The sequence below is a fragment of the Nipponia nippon genome, unplaced genomic scaffold, assembly GCF_047370975.1.
Source record: "Nipponia nippon isolate SJK-2023a ecotype South Korea unplaced genomic scaffold, ASM4737097v1 scaffold_57, whole genome shotgun sequence".
Classification (NCBI taxonomy): domain Eukaryota; kingdom Metazoa; phylum Chordata; class Aves; order Pelecaniformes; family Threskiornithidae; genus Nipponia; species Nipponia nippon.
In genome coordinates, this window is record NW_028262377.1 from 164734 (window position 1) to 185795 (window position 21062).

Genomic DNA, 21062 nt, shown 5'->3' on the forward strand with positions numbered 1-21062 from the left:
ACTGGACCTTATTAAGAATCTTTTTGATATTTCCTTTTTCTGTAGTCAACTTGCTTTCATTAACTGTTTTCTAATAGTTGATACTCTGAACCTGCAGGTACTATTTTTCTTTATTCTTTTTTGGTGGTGGGTTTTTTGTTCCATCTTCTCTGAAATGATCCCTTCTCTACCTGCAGTGGATGGCTAAAATTCCTAGGAAATACACTGCAACTATCTGGATTACATCTTGATGTAGGAATGATGTGCTTCCTACCAATCTTATTTAGACCTTTTGTGAACACAGATATATGTACAAATACATATTAAAATTATGTAGGTTATATTTAGTGTGTTTGTATATAAACATGGAACAACATAACTGTTCAGTTTTTCTGAATTATTATTCTAGGATCAAGACAACCTTTAATCCAACAATCTCAGCCTCCACCTTATTCATCACCTAGAGATGTTCCCCCAGACATATTGTTAGATTCTCCAGAAAGAAAGCAAAAGAAACAAAAGAAAATGAAGTTAGGCAAGGATGAAAAAGACCAGACTGAAAAAGCACAGTGTATGATATCATTAGTTCTCCTTCCAAGGACTCCACTAAGCTTACATTAAGACTCTCTCGTGTAAGATCTTCGGATATGGACCAGCAGGATGATATGCTTTCTGGTTTGGAAAACAGCAGTATGTCAGAGGGTGATATTCCTTTTAATGTGCAGTACCCAGGACAGACTTCTAAAACACCCGTTACTCCACAAGATGTTAACCACCCATTAAATGCTGCTCAGTGTTTGCCGCAGCACGAACAGACAGCTTTCCTTCAGGCACAACAAGTGCCTGTTTTACAGCCGAACACTTCAGTTGCTGCAAAACAACCTCAAACTCCTGTGGTACAGACACAGCAACAGGTTTCGCAACAAGGAACTATAACGTCATATGATGAAGTAGAATTGGATGCATTGGCTGAAATTGAGCGGATAGAACGTGAATCAGCTATTGAAAGGGAGCGATTTTCAAAAGAAGTGCAAGATAAAGGTAAAAGGATTGTGTGTGTATACACTATATATATTATATAAATATATAGATGCATATAAAACCCATATATATATATATAAACCTTCCTGTCACTGTCATATAGTTCAATTCTGTTTACTCAGTGTAGGTGGTTCTATGACATTCATCTCCATTCCCCTCCAACAATGAACTGTAATCTCTCATATATGCATATTTTTAATATCTGGTATTCTTTATTTGGGATCTTAATGGATGGAAAAATGAAGTTCTTATGTTTCAAAATTCTTTTTAAGCTGCTCTTATTTTGAACCTTGAGACTGAATGAAGTACAATTTACGTTGTTTATAGTTTCGAAAATCCCAGCAGTACCATAAGTAAAAATTTGTAATAAGTTTTGGTAGTTAAGATTATTAATTAACTATCTATGTTGCCTAATTTAAGAAAACACAGGAAAACTCTTTTATCCCATTTCTATTTATATCCCCATTTGAACGTAATGTGAAGGAAGCGTTAGATTAAAATCACGCTATTCTTTTAAAGGCAGTGTAATGACTGGGTAATCTATACTACTATGTTGTCTCCAATGTTTGTTCAACTGGATATTCATTATTATGTAGGCATTACAAGTTTTAGAGAACTACCATATATCTATACGGTCTCTAGCACAGAACTAGATGAGCCTCTGAAATGTTTGCTCTTCACTTCAGTAGCTGTACTGGTTGTCTTAACTGATGTCAATGAATCTGTCCTCTTTGATTTTTTTCTTTTTTTTCTTTTTTCCCTTTTTTTTTTCTTTTTTTCCCTGTTGTTAACTGGTTTGAAGGTCTTAAGCTTCAGAAATATCAAAAGTGGATGCAAAACCCACATGTAAATCTTGAAGATAAGATGTGGTTTATAAAGTAGATAGTGATAGGTTAACAGAAGTATTTTTCAGAAGCTTCCTCTGCACTGTGTTTAACTTCTGAGAAATAAATCTTTTATAGTATAATGCTAATTTACTAGATACTCCCAAGAAAAACCTTGCAGAGTGGAAAACAGCACAAATTCTGATTTTGGAAGTTCATAGGTGAAAATGGTCCATTTTGGACATACTTGCATGGACACAACCGAATTTACATGCAGTTTGGGTCTTTAACTAGCAGAGAGAGCACACATTTTCTCCTTATTCAAAGATTTTTTTTTTTTTTTTCTGTTTTGAAAGATGCCTGGAGAGGGGAGGGGGGCAGAGAGATGGGGGGGGAGAAAGAGAGAGAGAGAGTTTGTTGTGTTTGTGTGTTTGTAAATGTGGTTGTTGCAATTACTAAAAAAGTTTAACATTTTAGTTATTTCTTATTTGGTAACTAAATCAAGTCTTTTTAGGAAACATTGTTTGTGAATATATGGAGAAAATATGTGCTCACCGCAAAAGAGATCTCTACTGCCTTTGGTACGGATTGTGAAATGACGTAATTTGTTACTTTGCTTGCATCTCTTTACTAGTTTAAAATTTATTTATGGAGAGCTTGTGGTTTGTCTCCTACTACTTAAAAAGCTACTTTTATATCCCCACACTTCGAGTAGATTCTCTAGCACATTTTATCTGAGAAGCATCTCAAAAAATGCAGTGTATTTTTGAAGGTGCACAGCAGCCTTCAAACACTTAGAGCAAGACTAAAACACTCTTTCTCTTTTGTTCTGGTTTTCAGATGTTGAATATTAGTTGTGAAGTTTGTTTACCATAATTACTTAGCCATGGGCAGACTCCAATTTGTTTCTTTTGGGGAAAGTAGTGATTTTTATAGAATGGGATCTCTCCCTTTCACCACTGCTCAATAACCATCTTGCCAAATAAGGATTCCAACCTTATGCTTCCCTTCTGCCTGCATCCTCTGGCAGGTCTCAGTTCTTCCTGAGTTCCTGCAATTGCTATGGATCAGGTGCAAGAGTTGCTGCCTTATATTGGGACAAATGATCACCATTTATTCACTGGTGGTAAATTGCTCCTATGTTAGTCAGCAGCTCTTTTCACTTTAGCTGCTGAGGTTTCAGCCATGAATGAATAGTATTGAGTAGAAGGATTTTCAGCAGTCTTGGGACAGATTTCCTGAAAAGCTGTTACCTTGGAGAAATATGATTCTTATTTTTTGGTAATGCTTTTGCCATTGCTTGTAAGTTTGTACTATGTCTACAAGTTGATACACTCTGGGATTGTTCTAGTTACAGCCATTTGGTTTGGTGTGACTGCAGGAGGAAGCTTCCTCTATTGTTTCCTATGGGAATATGTCTGTTAGAAATATATCCAGTAACTCCTAAATATTGTCATTAATTTTTGTGAAGTTGCTTACTGTATTTATGCAAAAGCCTGGCATTTGTGCATTTTAGTATGTATACTGTAACTTCAGATCACATTATGTCAAGAAAATAGTGTGATTGTAGCATGTACTCGGTCTAATTAGAACGGGAACGTATAGTGCTAGCTGATGCTATACGTAGCAAGTGTCCCTCTAGAGATCTTACTCTAGATGCTAGCACATGCCAAAATCTGCATGAAAGCATCTTTTCTGCTTTTGTAATTGAGAGCATGGGAATACATGTATACAGTCACACTACACTTTCTGTGTGTGAGCATACGTTGTTGTCTTCCATAAATTACTTTGAGTAGGTGCTGCTCAAAAGTTTTGATAGAAGATTAGCAGTCTCTTCTGTCCTTTTTTTAGACATGAAATCTCTACAGTACTATGCTTCATCATCAAAGGTTTTCAGATGCTTCTTTTTTAAGAGTAAGGCTTTGGATAGATATGACATGTTCTTTCTGAGGTTGGGAACCAGTAGTGCAGTGGAACTGTTTATTCCAGAGGAGAGGCGGAGATGTTTTTTTGGGGGGTTCTTGCTAAAAATTATACAACTACTACACTTGCCTAAGGCAATGCTAAGTTCTTTTTTTTTTTAATGCTGAGGTCCTTTTATAATGTTTGGTGCAGGTGGGAAATGGAGATTGGAGTCCTTTAGAAATTTATAGTACTTTTTGTAATAAATTCCTAATTCTAACAAAACTGTTAAAATATTTAGCTTCCACCAAACAAAGTCTCTCAAAGTAGGAGGCAGTCTCCATTCCAGAGGTGGAACTTCTTTTCACAGGGTTTTGCAGACATGCCACCTTCTTTGAAAAGCAGTGAATCTTTCTGGAACCTGATTGCCATGCTTTTGCTAGAAAAAAGGAATTCTTAGTGCAGAAATCACTAATGCAAAATCTGGCAGATTTGGCCTAACGTCTATCCAGATATGCATAAGGAGAGATTTTATAATATAGACCTTTTGCCTCCATATCTGGGTGCTTTTCAGAGCTCTGTTTTTATAATTCTATTCTTTTTGGTCTATTTAGATCTTGGATTAAGTGGATTATATGGTCTTTTCATCATGATGGAGAGGTACAAAATTGCAAGAAAAAGTTGGTTTTCTCCTCTGTGTGGAAGGACAAAAGTCCATCTCCTCTTCCTACTTTTTCCGTCAAGGAAGTCTCTCTGTATTGCCAATTGTTTGCAAAAGTAATTTGTCTGTATCTGTTAATAGAAAGGAATAATTGGAGATTTTGGAGATCAAGGCACTCGGCACCGAAAGTTGCATTCTAATACATTTAATACATGTGTTTAATAGCCTCAAGAACAAACAAATAAGTCCATGGAACATGACAAGCCTCAGGTTTTCAGTTCCAATTGCCTCCTTCACAATGGCCTTTATACCCTCATCAGGTACTAAAGTTGTCAATCAATACTTCAGATCACTTATCTTCTCTTTTGAAAGGATGTGTAATATCACAGATAGATCCAGCTATTGTTTATCAAGACTCAGATTATTTGAGTTGAAAAAAAGTGATTCGGAAGGGTTAATACAGAAATCTTTTTTCCACGACAGTCAACAACAAGTGAACCATCCTCTGCTTAGGTACATCAGGATACCTTTCTAAAGAAATTAGAAATAATGAAGCTTCACGCATGCTTTCTTCTAATCACTGTCGGTAGTCACATTTCCTGTACTACTTGGTGCTCTTGAATGCTTTCGAAACAAGCAGAGGTCCATATTCTTGAACTCATTTTGTTCACTTAACTGGAGCTGTGCTTAGTTCACATTCTGGAAGTTGACTGCACTCTAAGAAAGTAACACAGAAATCCTGTGAGTTTTAGAAAATTATGTCCCAGGAATTTCTGTTCTTCTCAGGAATCTTTTCCTTGGGGGGGGGGAGTGGGGCTGTTGAGGGAGAGAATTTCATTTTGGTAACCTCAGTTCTTTTTGCATTACCTCGTGATTTGCCAATTGTTCAGATACACGTAAGGGTTATTTTTGTTTATAGTCAAGTAGTTTAAAGCTAGTCAGTCACTTTCAGTCTAAACCTTTCCCAGAACATTACATTAAGTTCTTCTTGTTCTCTCAAAGATTGTAGACCTTTCTACTGAATTAATTTTCAGGTTCAAGGTTTCTACCTCAAGATCTCTTTCATGCTTTTCCAAAAGACCCCAAATACTGTGAATCAAAAATATTTAAGATATTAATGTTAAAAGGAGCTCTGAGTCTTCTAGAAAGGGGAAAAGGGAAGATAACACTTGGAAAATTACTTGAAAATACAGAAAAGCAACCCATCTTTTCAGAGACTCTTTTTAACTTGCATTAGTTTATTTTATTCAGATTTGCTAAATTTTAATTTGAGCTCTTTCACACACAGTATTGTGTGTTCACTGTTAGATTTTAGAGCTACTTGAAAGACACTTTTTATATAATGTAGCTGTCTTAACAGATTAAGGGGTTCTACTTTTACTTGTAAAAGGCACTTTGTTCTCTGGAGTTTGTGAGAAGAGTCATGAAATCATTAATCACTTAACCGCTTTCATTGGGAGGCTGAATATATATATATTTTTAAACTTAAAAGCATTAGAAGCATTTTTTAAATGAGACAAAACCTACACGTTTCTGTGGGTTTTTTCCCCCTATATATTTTACCTCTCTGAGGATCCATTTTACCCACTTTGGAATCTTACTGTAGATTCTTTGAATTAGGAAGAAGGGAAGCTATAACAACTTTATTTACCAATAATTGGATCAGTTAGGGGGCATTTGGATGCCTGCTGTGGGCCCTTCATTCATTTTAGTTCATTCCAAGCCCATAGCAGCAGACACACACATCCCAAGAGTGTGAATCTGCCGGAGCAAAAACTCAAAACTACAGTTATAGGTAAGTAAACTTTTTCTCTTACCTTTTAAGTTCTTAATCCAGCTCCTCTCCCTTTCTCCCCATTACCCATCTCCCCCCAAAAGTCCCCTAAAGAGGAGACTAACAGAAGAAACACTATTAAGAATTAATAGTTTTGTTTATATCTAATTTTATGTAGCCAATGAATGAAATGACAAGAACATGTAATTATAACTAGTATATTACCATTCATTTCCAAAAAATATGTTATAGGGGGTTTATTTACTTAAAAATGGAGATATGAGTGTAGTCATTTGTATAGTAGAATCTTGCAGAAAATTACAGTCACTAATACCAGAAGATGAAATGAGACAGTGTAAAATATAAATGATTGTGTCTCTATGTAGTAGGACAGTGTGAGAATCAGGGATCATGTATTTTGTATATTCAAACTTTCATTAGGTCTGCATTTTGTATGTGTTTATGTAATGGATGAAACTGGCACCTCGTAGCTTTCCCAAGAAAAAGCAGGTTTTTTCCCTATAGATTAGAGACTTCTTTTTGTGTTCAGACGTGTTTTAAGAAAAGTAATGGGAAGAAAATTCCTCTTCTGTCTAGAGAAATTGCAATGAAGTGTTGCAATGTTTCCATCTATCTAGGAAAAAATTACTTTCTTTTATATTTTTTTAAAAGAATGAAATACTTTTGGATTGAGTTAAACTTTTTTTAAAAAAAGTAGAGGCTTTATTTTTTAATGATGTTTACTTTGTTTTGGTGCTCTTGTGTGAAGACATGAAAGCAAATTCCCATGTTTATCCCAGGTTAAAGCTGCTTTACGTAGGGTAGTGCAGAAACCTGCTCTTGGTAAGCTTAGGTGTTAGAAAAATAACTAAAACCCAGAAGTTTGGTAATGAAGCGTATATTTATTTTTATCTGTAGCGTAAACTAAGATTAGAAAATTAAATATAATTTGCATGTAGCATATGTCCTTGATTGTACCTGTTAAATGGATGAGAGGATTTATAATATTACTTACCCAGTAAAGACTTTATTTTGTTCTGGGACAGTCACTTCTCTATAATGGATTTAAATCTTGATAAAGAAATGGCATGTATAATTAATAAAGTTTATTAACAGTTTAAGCCCATCATTTCTATAGTTCATAGTCACTAAGTTCACTCCAACATCAAATCCTAAGATGACACAGACTTTTTTTTCATTATCATCCTGTATAAATGTTACTGGATCTAGTTAATTGAAGATATTTTTCGAATGCAAAGTATGATGTCAGAATGAAATCAACATCTGGAAGGGGAGATTGTAGAAAGTGTTCACCAATAAATTTCAAAGTCATTTGCTTATTTCTAAAGTTCGTTGTTCCTACAAATGAATTTGAAACTAATTGGATATGTTAATCTGTAAGTGATACATAAAATAAGTAGTTTTCATTAAGTCTACTGTTAGTGTGTTGCATTTTTCTTGTGAAATTAGGTGCTGCATTGTGCATTTTCAAAAGTAATTGCACTTCAGGTTTTGCTCAGATTTTTTAACAATTGAGTTTACAAAACTATAATTCTTCACTGAAAGCAATCACATCGATAAAACCCACAATTTATGTCAGAAAAATCTCTCATAAATAAATTGAAATCATTTTGTTTGTAAAAGCAATATTAAATTCAGGGAGGTTAAATTACAGCTTCCAGTCTCTAAACAAGTGGAGATGCTTGATTATAATTTGCTGTAATTCAATTCTTGTTATTTTCTAGTGTAATATTTCTTTTGTATTACCAGTTGACAGAGAATAATGAGTTAGCAACCATCCTTAAGTAGAAAAATTCGTAAGATCATATTTCATTCTCCAGTTATGCTGATTATGTTATTGTCATATTTAAGAAAACAAGCAGAACTTTACCAAAATGAAGATTCTGAATTCTTGCTAAGCACCCTAAGACATGTCAGAGACTCCTGTAGTCTTTTGGGGGTTTTTGTTTCGAATTTTTGGTTGGTTGGTTGGTTGGTTGTTTTTTTTTTTTTCCTGAAGAGTTTGGACATCCCTCCTGCTGGGCTTTTCTTTTTTTGCGTAGTGACCAGAAGTTTGATAAAGTGGAGGAGCTAGTGCTGTGGGAATCTCTTCTACTGATAGGAAGGGGTCTCTTTGGTTGTTTAATTCTTTGCTTATTGGAGATATGGTTTTGGGGGGAGGTCAGGTGAGAGCAAACTCTCATGGCTGGTAATGCTGAAACGTTCATGAAAGAGTAGAGAAGATAAGAACGGATATTTGCCCTCACTCCATTGATAGGTCATCCATCAGTACCATTAAAGTAATTTTAAATATTCCTTGTATCCAGATTATATTGATTGGTTTAGATTCTTGTGGTCTACACAACACAGTTGGGGGGACTGGGCACTTGGACAGCTTTGAAGAGATCTGTGAAAAATAACTAGGAAAAGAAAACCCAGTTGTCAGTAAACATAGATTTGTTATTTAGGCATATGGTTATGTGTTATTTGTCGAAAAATTCCTTAGTCTTGACTGTTAGCTTAAATAAAGATAAGCTTGTAATTAGCCTCTGGTAATGGACTTGTCTTTGATGTTGTTCAAAAATGGAAGGTTTGACAATAAGTAATAACTGCTTAGGACTGGTATGTTTGGTATAAATTTATTCATTGTTGATTTAAATAATGCAAATAAGTGGTATTTCAAATGAGTGGAGGCATATCCCAATAATCTCTGAAAAGTGTTAGAGCTTTTAAAAATATTAAACTCTTAATTGTTATGCTTTAAAAAAAAGAAAGTTTGTACTGGAGTCATCAAAATGGTTCATCCAGAATTCAGCGTTAGAGGATCAATCTTTGTGGTTCTGAGAAGAGGAGTACATTCACATTTAACCATCTTGGATATGAAGTCTCCAACTGAATCCCTTACAAGATGTAAATGGGGAAGTGGTAATTTATCTGTTGTGTCTTCAAGATCATTCAAGATCATTCAGAAATCTCTGGATTTTAAAGTCTACCAAACAGTGTTACCATTCTGCTAAAACAAAGCTCAGCAACCATGCGTGTGGTTCTTATTTAGACTTATTACCTTTTCACAGGTATTTACAAAAGGCCCATTTCAGTTTTGCTAGGACAAGCAGTTCTAGAAGCTTTTAGGCTATCATCCTATTATACTCATTTGTTGAAAGAGTTTAATCTGGGACTTAAGATAATCATCAGGTTTGCAAGAAAGCAGCAACATCGGAGACTTCAGCACTAGTGGTGTTCTGGCTGCTGCTTTGGAAAGATTTCAGATTAAATGGAAGAATGGAGATACTTCTTTAATACAGCTCCCTTCATTTCGAAGCTGCTGTCCCCTAACACTTGCTCAGCTTCCGAGTACATCCATTTTCAGGATGGATATTCTTCAAATCATGATTGACTTGCAGTTTCAGCAGAAATGTATTCGAAGGTATCTGTGGTTATTCCAGTGCAATGTGTTTTTGCACAAAGGTTCTGCAGTAATTAATTTCTAAATCTGAAAGTACTCATTGTTTTGACACGCAGATATTTCCAAAGATGAAGGCTACAACCTGTCTCCAGGAATACTGTTCATAACAGGACAGGTGAGACATAACTGCTTGGAGAAATCCAGCTAACGTCTTTTTCCATTTCAAACTTGTGGTTCCCTGTAATAATTTTCTTGCACCACAGTGACCCATTTAATTTGACAGAACATCTCTGCTATTTTTTTAGAATAAGGTAGCTTATGATCTTGCTTTGAGTACCAAGGTACTGCCTTTTTGGTGAGCATGTTGCAATGTAAAAGAGAACATCCAAGGTGCAGATTTGCCAAGCCAAAAGAATGCATACATAGGAGAATAACTGGGATCAGACTGTACTCTGAACTGTCATGCAAATTTGTTCAAGGAATTGAACAAAATGTAGATACTTTTTGGATGTATCTACATTCTTGGGGGGAGGTAGTGAATAATGTTTCTAAAAAGAAAAGAATCTAGAAAAGAACAAACTTGGATACCTGGATACCTGATCTCTAATATAGTCAGGAAAGCTCTTCTGTGGCTTACTACATATTCCTTTTATTACGAAAACTGTTACAAAGAGTGAAGCAAAAAGACTTGGCACACTTTATTGGTCTCAAGAGCTTGTGAGCCTACCTGTTCAGAACTGTGGCAAGCTTTGAACCTAGGTCTGCAAGATTTGAAAGAAAAATATTAGTCTGATATTTTGGCAAAGTCCTAGATCCTGATAATAAAAAGAAATTCTACTGTCTATGGAATGAAGTGGATGAAGCTTGGATACTTGATGCCTTGAAGGATATGAAGTATATTTGAATGGATATTTATGTATACGTAAGTTCCTAAGTTCATCTGTTCATTAAGAACCTAAGGGGGTCTTGGGACTCATGCCTTAACAAGGCAGATTTATGCAAACTTGCATATATTTGATTGTAAAAGAGAAGACCTGAAGACATCTGTTTTCAGAGGTTAATTACTCTGTCCTCACTTCTCTGATACTCTATTGATTATTCTCATATAGTTCAAAGTGAGTTCAAGATTTGATAAAGCCCTTGTAGGCCGATGGTGTATTCACCTTTCATTTTTCTGCAGCTATGATGGCAACCTAAAAAGTTTTTGTGCTCGTTCAGTGGAGTTTTTCAGTTATGCTCGATGAAGATAGTGGTACTATGTACTCATATCCTACTCATGCCCTAGTTCAACCTGATATTTTCATATGCTTGGGCCAGCTTTTTTGTCCTAGATCCAGAAATTTCATAGAGGCAAAACAGTAATGATCAAGTCTAGTTCTGAGGATCGCCATCAAGATGCACTGGAAATATGAAGAAATCTGTGAGTAATCTGCAACTCCATCTGCAATCACCTTGCCATTTAGGAAAAGAAAACTTTGAAGGCATCCCTTTCTTCTCAGATAAGATGTCAACAGGTTGTGGTTATAACTTACTAAAACATCAGTACTCAGTTGTCAAGAGAAATGAAGAAGGTGCATCAGAAGAGCTCTGTATTTAGAGGGAATATGCCAAGTTGTGATGTGATCATCTATTTATATGTTCTCAACTTAAAATTTGACATTTTGAATGATGATGAAGAGCAGCATTTTGAGCCTGGTCAGTTATGGAAGTTCAAGAGAAGAAAATTGGTCCTACTTGAATGGTTTTGGTTGTTTAATCTTGGAGCCCTCAGCATGAGGGCTCTGAAAGGTGAGTTTTGGTTGATCCAGCTACAGCGGTTTAAGGCATCACAGCTCCTGGCCTTTTGCCTTGCTCCTATAGTAGGGGTAGCAGAAGGAAACATTTGCTTGGCTCTTAGCTGACTTGTTCAGTCTGGTAGATTAATGCAAACCATCTTCACTAGTGCCTTAAGCTGATGCACTGGACAATGAAACACACTTGTGGAAATGTGAATGTGTGTTCCCTTCTGCTACAGGTGATAACCTCAGTTAAAGGAATGGGGCAGATAACTGGTAACGGTAATGTCTTAAAGGCTACTGTTAGATCCACCATCAGAGCTTTACAGGACTTTTTCAGTGTGGCTGACATTTCTGGGTTAAAATGAAAAAGCCGACTGACTTTTCCTAAGAACACAAGTTTTTCAATTTGTGTTTCAAAATTTAAAGAGTTTTAATTGAGAAATAAGGTAGTGATATGTGTGTGTATGTATGTATATTAATGTATATGTTTTAAAAAAATAATCAAATTTGAAATCTATTAGTCTGGAAGCTTCTACTTCATGGCCATTCCTAAGACCTGCCATGAAGCTCAGTGAGGTCAAAGCCCTCTTAGTCACAGGGAGAAAAAGAATTTTTGTCACTGCATGAAGGTTTCAAAAAAATACATTTGTTTTAATAAGTAGTGTAGGGAACTTAATCTATATAAGCTCTCATATGAATCCAACAGTTGTTGTTGTACAGAAAAAGCAAAAATCGCCATGCTAAAAAGCTGCACCTTCGATTCGGCAAATTTATTTTGCTTCACATGTCTACCATAAAGTTGGCAGGTGTTCCTACAGGTTTTTGTTAAACTTTGAAAAATTCCTTATTTGCAGTTGACCAATTTCTGCATGGAGTTTATTGTATCTGTCTTTACTGTCTTCCAGCCATTAAATGTTGTACATAATTTTTGGATTTTTAGGAAGTTAGAGATGTACAAATAGATTTGAGAATGAAAATGATGGGAAAAAAACACAAACCTGTTCACATCACTGAAATTGACCATGTTACTACTTGTTACTGTGTTCTAATGTTAATTTTGGAGATGATCCTTCAAAGTTTTAATTCTTCTGAATAAGAATCTTTTACAAGTATAGAAGAAATTGGAAGTCATATGTTATAATTCTGGTTTACAATTGAGATGTTGGGATTTTTTCCTTAGAGTTTAATTCCCTCTTCTTTGATTGCATCCTCCTTACACTTCCCCTGCTCCCAAAAGAGAGCTGGCTCATTGCATCTGGTGATAAGGCACCACAAATCTAGGCACAAAATAAGTTATTTTTCTTATATTGCATTTGTGGTTTAGACATTTTGACAATAGATCTACAACAGAATTTCCAACCTATTTAGGTCATTACTTAGACTTAAAATCATATTCCCTGATTACAGAAAAAATCATTGGTTTTTTTGACAAATTACAAAATGATAGTTGAGAAATGAGAATATAAGCCTTAGTGCAGGTAGGGCTTTTGAGTTTCATGGCAGAAATTAATTTTGGTTTAGAGTACCACATTGGTAATATAAATAGGTTGTATTTTAAATGAATAGAACATACTCTTTTTGATATTTCCATGTGCTTCTCATTTCTATGAATTCTACGAAATTACAGGGTGTGTGGTTGGCTCACTTTTTATTTTTTTGGTATTCTACTCTTAATAATTTTATTTTTTTAGTGTAAACTGAAAGCATTATTGCAGAGTCAAGCTCTTGACACTACATAAAATTATCACTGAACTTTTTATTTCATCCATGAAAAGCATTATGGTTGCAAAGGGAAAATACTCAAACTTTTAAGTGTGTAGTGGCCCCCTACCTAATACATATGTGTTATGGTATAGACTCCAACTCTTGATATACTCCTTGTTTCAAAGAGAAGCGTGGAGTGTTGGAGTTATTTTAATCATTTTTGTTCATTGTTTGTGTGTTCCCTGGCTACAATATGTGTGAAGTCCAACTGATGCACTGAACCAAGTAGGGAGAACCTCTGTCTTAATCATTGCAGATCCTTGCCTAGTTCATGTATAATGAAGCAGGCTGAATCTGCAGAAGAGAATCTTTTATAGTAGTATTCCTCAAAACTTGCTTCAAGTGTAAATTGATTTTTTTTTTGTCGTTATGTATTGCAGCTGCTTTATTAGATGGTTCTCTTGGGAATTTTACAGGGACTTTGATTTCATATGTTTTGAGGTGTTTTTTAATGATTAATTGGCATATGTGGTAGACTGACAATGAATGATAGTCTGAATACGTTAAAAAGTATTAGAGAAGTTCTATTCTTGCTTTTTTTGCAACAAAACAATGGGTTTTGTTGTGTGTGCACATACATGCTGAGGAGGATTAATTGGTGGGGGTGGAGGGGAATGGACATTTTTGCTTGGACATTTATCTGTTTCTATATATAGCATTTGTGATTTTTCTCTTTTAATTTGCAGATAAGCCTCTGAAGAAGCGAAAACAAGAAAACAAACCACAGGAGGCTGGTGGTGCTACTGGAGGAAATAGAGCAGCTTCTCAGGAGGCAAGTTCTGCAGGAAATGGGGGCGAGGCCAGCGTTGATGGTTAGTATTGATCTGCAGCAAGCAGGAAGAGCGGACTCTCAGGCAACAGTAACTCAGGATTTGGACACCATCAAAAAACCTGAAGAAATTAAGCAGTATAATGACGGGTTTGTGTGTGTTCCCCAAGAAGACACTGCTGGAGTTCTTAAATTTAAACCTGAAAACCATCCCGAGATTTTTAGGAAAAAGTCAGACTTTGAGGGTCAAAAGACAGATATCCAGCAAAATGAAAACAGACAAATGGAATTTCAGCAAAATGTGAGCAGGCGGTTGGAAAGTAAACACAATGAGAACAAACAGATAGAAGCTAAACATGAAAGCAAGCATGAAAGCAGACAAATGGAAGTGAAACACAATGAGAACAGACAGACAGAATCAAAACAAAACGAGAGCAGGCAAATGGAGATGAAACAAAATGAGGGAAAACAAAATAATGGCAAGCAGGAAATAAGACAGAGGCCCGAAATGCCAAAACAGAAGAGTGAAGGCAGGCCCGAAACGCCGAAACAGAAGAGTGAAGGCAGGCCCGAAATGCCGAAACATAGACATGATAACAGGAGGGACTTGAGTAAACCATTGTCAGATAAGAAAATGGAAATATCTAGGCATAAACTAGATGTGAAATCTGATCCTTCAAGGATAAAATCTGAAAGTAGATCTGATCCAACAAAACAAAGGCCTGATGGGTGTTCAGTTTCTGATACACCAAGGCGTGACCATGATAGCCTTAAACAAAGATCTGAGGACAGGGAGGAATCAGAGAGATACAGAGGAGATCCATCCAAGATTAGAAGGCCTGAATATTTGAGATCCTCAAACAAAAATGAACATGATTCTAAGCATGGTATTAAATCTGATGGTTCAAAAATTGAGAAATTTGAAAGGAAACATAGACATGAGTCTGGTGAATCAAGGGAAAGGTTTTCTTCTGGGGATCAAAAATCAAGACCTGACAGCCCTCGCATTAAACAGGAAGGTAAAGGAGATTCTAGTAAATCAAGACCTGATAAACCTGGTTTTAAATCACCCAACAGCAAGGATGAACGAAGGACAGATGGTAATAAGAGTAAAGTAGATAGTAATAAAGCACATGCTGACAATAAAGCAGAGTTTCCCAGTTATTTGTTGGGGGCAAGATCTGGTGCATTGAAACATTTTGTCATTCCAAAAATCAAGCGTGATAAAGATGGCAATGTTACTCAGGAGTCAAGGAAAACTGAATTTAAAGGTGAACAGAAGGACAAAGTAGAGAAGATTGGGCTAGTTGAAGATCTAAATAAAGGAGCTAAGCCTGTAGTTGTCCTTCAAAAGCTTTCTTTGGATGATGTGCAGAAATTTATTAAGGATAGAGAAGATAAATCAAGGGGCTCTTGTTTTAAACCTAACAAGAACAAGTCATCCAAATCTAATAAAGGTAAGATTTTTTTAATGTTAATTGCATTATATCTTGTACACTCCTGTTCTTTTAGATTTGCTACTCCTGTGGTTAGAAATTAAATGCAAACGTTTGATAGTTAGTTTATATGCTTGCTTATATGGTGATTTTGGGGAACAAAGTGAAACTTGTCTATGGGATTGTCATTATTGGAAATCTTGCTACAGCGTAACTGAAATTATTTGTTTACTCCAATGGAAGTTCCTAATGTGGGAACACTTAAATGGTCTTAAGCTGTACGTCAGCTACATTAGTTTAATCTGGTAATTTATCTAGTTAAACATAACTGCTATATGAATGATTTAAACTGGTTTAAGTGTGTCTGCATAAGGGACTGGTGCTACTGTAACTAAATCAGTGTAGCTGGAATGGTGGGAAATACTATGTATACAAGCCCTAAGATTCTTTTCTGTTTTTAATTGGAAATGAAATGTGGTTTTCCAAGGGATGTTTTGACATGATGAAATAAGAAGGAAGTTACAAAGTCCCATCTGCCTCTTTTACACTATAAATACAACTCTGTTGGGAAGCCTCTACACTTTAGGCTGTGTGACAATAAGCTTACAAAAAGGTTCTGTCTTTAGGAGAATTCAGATATTGTTGTCTCTAGGGTCCAGTGTATGTGGAAAGAGGAAAGGAACTGGTAAACAATGGGCTGGCATTTTCAAATTAGTAATATGAACAGGAAATTATTCAGAATAGTGTGTAGGTTTGATATTTGATTGATTGTCTCTTCTGCAGATTTAACACTTTTTTTTATAAGATTGCTTTTCTTCTTGGTGCTATAATTTTGGCTTCTTTGGTTTCAGACTGAAGTAGATCATTTGACATTGTGAAATTAATGTTACTACCTGGTCAGGGTTCCTTTCTTTTTTAATGTTTAGCATTTAAAGCATTTAAATTTCTTACATAGTTATGTTTATAGAGCTGTCATGTCTCAAAAACAGACAAATAAAGTGGTAGGGGAGAGGATTTCAGCTGTATACAGGATTATTTATGAATGCAGTTCCAGGTATATCATTGCTCATGAATTTGAGATTAAAATGTTTTCTTACAAAGTTGATCTGATAAGAAATGATGTGGAAATCATCTTTGTGAATGTATAACTATGTTTATGTGCATGTGTACAGAGTTGATATCCGTATAATGAATTTATTGTGCTACGTCTGTTCTCTATCTACTAACCTGATTGTATGGACTCTTAAAGACTTAATAATTCATGATGAATATTACTTATTTGTAAAATATTAGCCTCCTTGTTAAATATTTTCTCTTTATCCTGGAAATATGAACATTTCCCCTCTCCCTTTTTGAGGTTCAGAACAGGCAAAATTTCCATTTCTAATAATAATAGGTATCTAGAGTTGGACATAAAATTATGACATCTTTGCTGTCAGCTTAGTCTAAAGATTTCAGATGAAACTTTTATGTTCTTGATACGGAATACTGAAAACTTTCTGATGGAATTCAGCTCTAGTCTCAAAAGGATAGACTTTGAATTCACACAATTTTATGTGCAGGAAATCAGTAATTTTTAGAGCCCTCAGAGCCATATACAGTGCATGTATGCTTTCTAAAATGTTTCTGAAGTAGACTTTTTTGTAGTCTGTATTGTATGTGGTTATTTATATAGTATATTTTAGTAATGTGTAAAGGTTTTAATGACTCTTATCCGATTGGCATGACTCTAGTAGATGTGTCGCACATGAGCAATGCATTCATTTTAAAGTCAAGTTTATAACTTTTCTGCAATGTTACTGTGTATTTTGTGTTTTCTGAAGTAATATATTTCTTACATATTCTGAAATAACTTGGGACATATTTTCCAGGGGAAAAAAATGTTTGAATCTGATATCAGTCTCTTTGCTATTGTATCTAGAATAAGATTCTTACAGTGATACTAGAAATAAGTTTCGTGGAAAGAATAATGTTGTAACTATGTTTCTCTTACAAATCAAGTTTTGAGTTTTCAGCCAGGCAGATTTCAGAGAAAGTGTCTTTGAACTTCAGATTTTTCATGTGTATTTTTAGTTTTACATTTTTTTGCCCAACTCCCTGGTAATGTACTTCCTAGGATATTTTATGCTAAATAATTAGGTGAACTCCAGTGTTTTAAAAGGTTCATAATTCATAAAGATATCTCTTCATAAGCCAAAGTCTATTTGTCAACAGCTGACTGATATAGAAAATAGTCATGTCATTCCAACAATGTCCTCACTCCAATTGAGAGAAATAGCATTCACTGTTTTACTCTGTGCCATTTTTAGTTATAAACATTTTAATACACTAGGAGATGTAATTTTCATAAACATTCTTTATTTAGTTCATCCTATATTTCTTAAGATTGTAGCAAATCTTTTCTAGCGTTGCCTTTTAGCATCATTATTCCACTTCTCGCATCCCTCTTATTCCATGTAGCTTAGTATATTTCGCTTTATCTTTCCTTCTTTTACCTCCTTGTATTTCTTGTTCTTTGTTTTTCCTTTTTCATCCATCCCTCCCTCAAGAAAATGTCTTCTCCTGGCTTTGTCACGTACAACATCATTCCCGTGATTTATCTGAAATCCAGTTTAAAATAGGATTAGTTCAGCTAGTTCAAAAGACCATTTAGATAGTCATTCTGTCTTAAGGGACTAATGCCCATTCATTATAAAACTCAGTAAAATTGACTTGTTTTAAGCTAAAACTAATGCTATGTATACTGAAAGTCTATACAACTTTTTACGTTGTTTCAATAAACTTTAAATTTGAAAAGCATACCTTTATTGTGCACGTGGATAAGCCTTGCATTGTACTGTAAAAAAAAAAAAGTAACATTTTAATCAAATTTTATAGACAGGTTTGAAATTTTGATATTATGTGAATGGGATAGCTGTAGTACGCGATTGTTAAGATTGAACCATCCGAACAGTCCCTTTTGGCATTTACAAGGAAGAAGCAACATTTTTCTCTCTCTCCTGATCTTTGAGCAATTTTCTGAAAGATGTACTCTAGCTCAGAGGAAAGTTATGGAAGATTTTTTTTGTTAAGGGGTCTTATGGTGAAATTTTGTGGACTGTTTTGTCCAGGTCAGAATGAATTGCAACACTTTTTTCTTCTGGTTTTAACATCTGTGAATGCCTTTTATCCTGGTTTTAATGCAAATCTATGTGGTTGGGGAATCCATGAAACTTTTCCCTTCAAGTTTGTGCCTGTAATGAGGAGGTCATGTTTGCTGTCCTTTCTTTTCAGAGCTTCAGCGAGTACCTTCTCTGCTGCTTCTTATAGCTATACTGATCAGCTATGTTGAGATGGGAGCTGTTACCAGTTTTACAGTTACTGCATTCTGAACAAGACAAATTTTACTTTGTTGAAGTATGAAACAGATATGAGTAATGAGAGAAACTGTAATTGTCTGTGTTAAGGAGATGTCTGAGTTGGTTTATAATATATTTGAAGGATTGGCTTTCCAAAATAAGCACCACATATGTAATGCAAGTTTTAGTTCTAGGACAAGTGAGTGCACGATTTTTAAGACTTGTGCAGCAACACCTTTTGGGTCTTCAAATATCACCTAAAAAGACTTTGTTGTTTTTAAAAAAAAAAAAGAAGTGATAATTTCACTGCAGAATCTAATGCCAAATGCTACTCCTTCATTGTGTAGATTGTTATTATAGGATTTCATTATCTGTACAACACAGAACTTTAAACACAAGTTTTTGTTGCTCACTACAAGTCTTCCTAAATATACTGTGTTCTCTGCTGCTATGATCTGAAATTTGAGTGAAGATTTGCCATTTCTTCAAAGGTCCTCTTCATATTTTTACAGGTGCAACTAAAAAATTTACTGCTGCTTAATCATCTTTATGTTGTAGAGTTAAAACAATGCTTCTAGATTTTTCTGTGTTCTATGCTTGTGTTTTGTGGGGTTTTTTTTGTTTGGTTTTGTTGGGTTTTTTTTTAATTCCAGATGACTTTTTCAGAGCCTATAATAACTATAATTTGTAGTCAGTGGTAGGTTGTAGCAGCGTAAAATTCCATGGCATTTGTGTAACATGATGGTCCATCTTTGAGTTCTAGCACTGCTGGAAACAGTCTCACTTGTGAAGCAGAGTTATCAATTAGGTGCTCATCTTCTAGATAGGAGTGACAATAAAGGGAGTATTCCAGGATGAAAAGCTGTATCCAGATTGTGTTGGCTCAGTGAGCCAACTTCTGATGCTTCTCACAGTCTTCTGGGCAGCACAGCAGAGCTACTCACCAATACTTTTTGGTACAGCTGAAAATTGTAGACAAAAGGGAGTATCAATTTTAAACATTTGTTTAAATCCTTCATGTATAGGACTTCTACAAAAACAAAATTGGCAAACCTTTGAAAAAAATAGCTTATGGATATTAACTTATCAAGAAAACTTTAAACTCGAATTTATTTCGAAAATAACAATGCTGAAACAGACATACTGTTGTACTCACTGAAATCAGTGGGGCAAGCAGCTGTGCTGCAAGGAAATAACTGGAGTAAAAGCATATTTCCTTTGGAAAGGAAAAGACTGCAACTCAGCTTGCTTACTCAGCTTGCTTACTGCAGATTGTGCTTTTGTAAAGATAACCACTGTGAAAGTCTGTAATTCCACAAATCTGAAATTTGGAATCACTTTTTTAGAGTTCCTGGTAGCAACTGCAATTGCATGTGGGAAGGCCAGAGTAATAACCCACTAAGCATCTTGCATGTGCATGCACTGCCAGGTGGATCAAGGGTGTCATAACTTTCTCTGAAGTTCTCTAGTAAATTATGCCACGTTTCAGAGAAGTAAAGGATATATTTCATGGTTTATAGCAAGGGGTTTGTCATGAATCTTCTTAGCTGAAGTCTTTAAAGCTTCTCTCAAACTCTAAATTTAACTGAATTGTAGAAAAAACATCACTTTCATAAGAATTCTACAATCTTCCTGGTTTTCCTCTTTTCTGAGATATTAGTGACCACATCTTTTCAACTTAACTAGTCTAGAAGAGGAGCTGGCTGTCCCTCGTGGCATTAGAAGTATTTAAAGATATGTTGGGTTTGTAGAGGATCCATTTTAATATACACTTTGTCCATTTAGCCTGAATTATTTTTTTTTCTCCTTTCTGGACTGAACAGGTTCATAGTTTGGAAAATATTCCAGGCATTGTTTAGTCAAAAGCCAAAACCAAACTATATATAAACAGTTAAATCCAGTAGTCTAGGAAGATCTCAGTTCTCTAGCATGGATTGTTCCTACTTGCAGGGATTTTTTTAGGCATGGTGCGTCTGTCCTGTCCCAAAAAGTATGTTGGGATGTGTGCGGGCATTGTACGTACTCTCTGGGACCTTCTGTTTTGGTATTAGTTTTTCAGAAGTAGATGTTGGATAAACTGATATCGGTAGACAGCAGGAATTCAGCAGTTGCACACTGGAGTCCTTTCTTGTGTTGGTCTGTTACCAGTATAATAGGAGACATTTTCAGCACACTGCTTTGCCTGGAGGCTGCTTGAGTTATTTCCTATTTTTGTCTTTGCCACTAAGGTAAATATTTTGATTCTTGTTCTCACAGTTGTTCTTAAGTCTTCTCTGGATAATAAGAGTGAATTTTACATGTTGCATGTTTAGTTCTTAGCAGCAACAATAAACTTGACCAAATCTACTAGTTTTATTGTATCTTGGTTCATCCGAAATATGATGCTTTGT

At 35.3% G+C, this 21062-nt stretch overlaps 1 protein-coding gene across 3 annotated transcripts in view; it reads left to right on the forward strand.

Annotated features, from left to right (window-relative positions):
- The window catches only part of LOC104014471 (nipped-B-like protein), a 224644-nt gene that overhangs the window by 142943 nt on the left and 60639 nt on the right, over positions 1-21062 (forward strand). For 2 of the 3 annotated variants that reach the window (XM_087735449.1, XM_087735450.1), the window contains exons 1-2: positions 880-1020; positions 13816-15355. The exons of the other annotated variant lie outside the window; for it this stretch is intronic. In XM_087735449.1, the coding sequence (XP_087591575.1) occupies positions 13918-15355 (1438 nt within the window). In that variant the 5' untranslated portion in view covers positions 880-1020; positions 13816-13917. Of the gene's footprint in view, positions 1-879; positions 1021-13815; positions 15356-21062 lie in introns of those variants that run through there. 3 annotated transcript variants of the gene reach the window in all.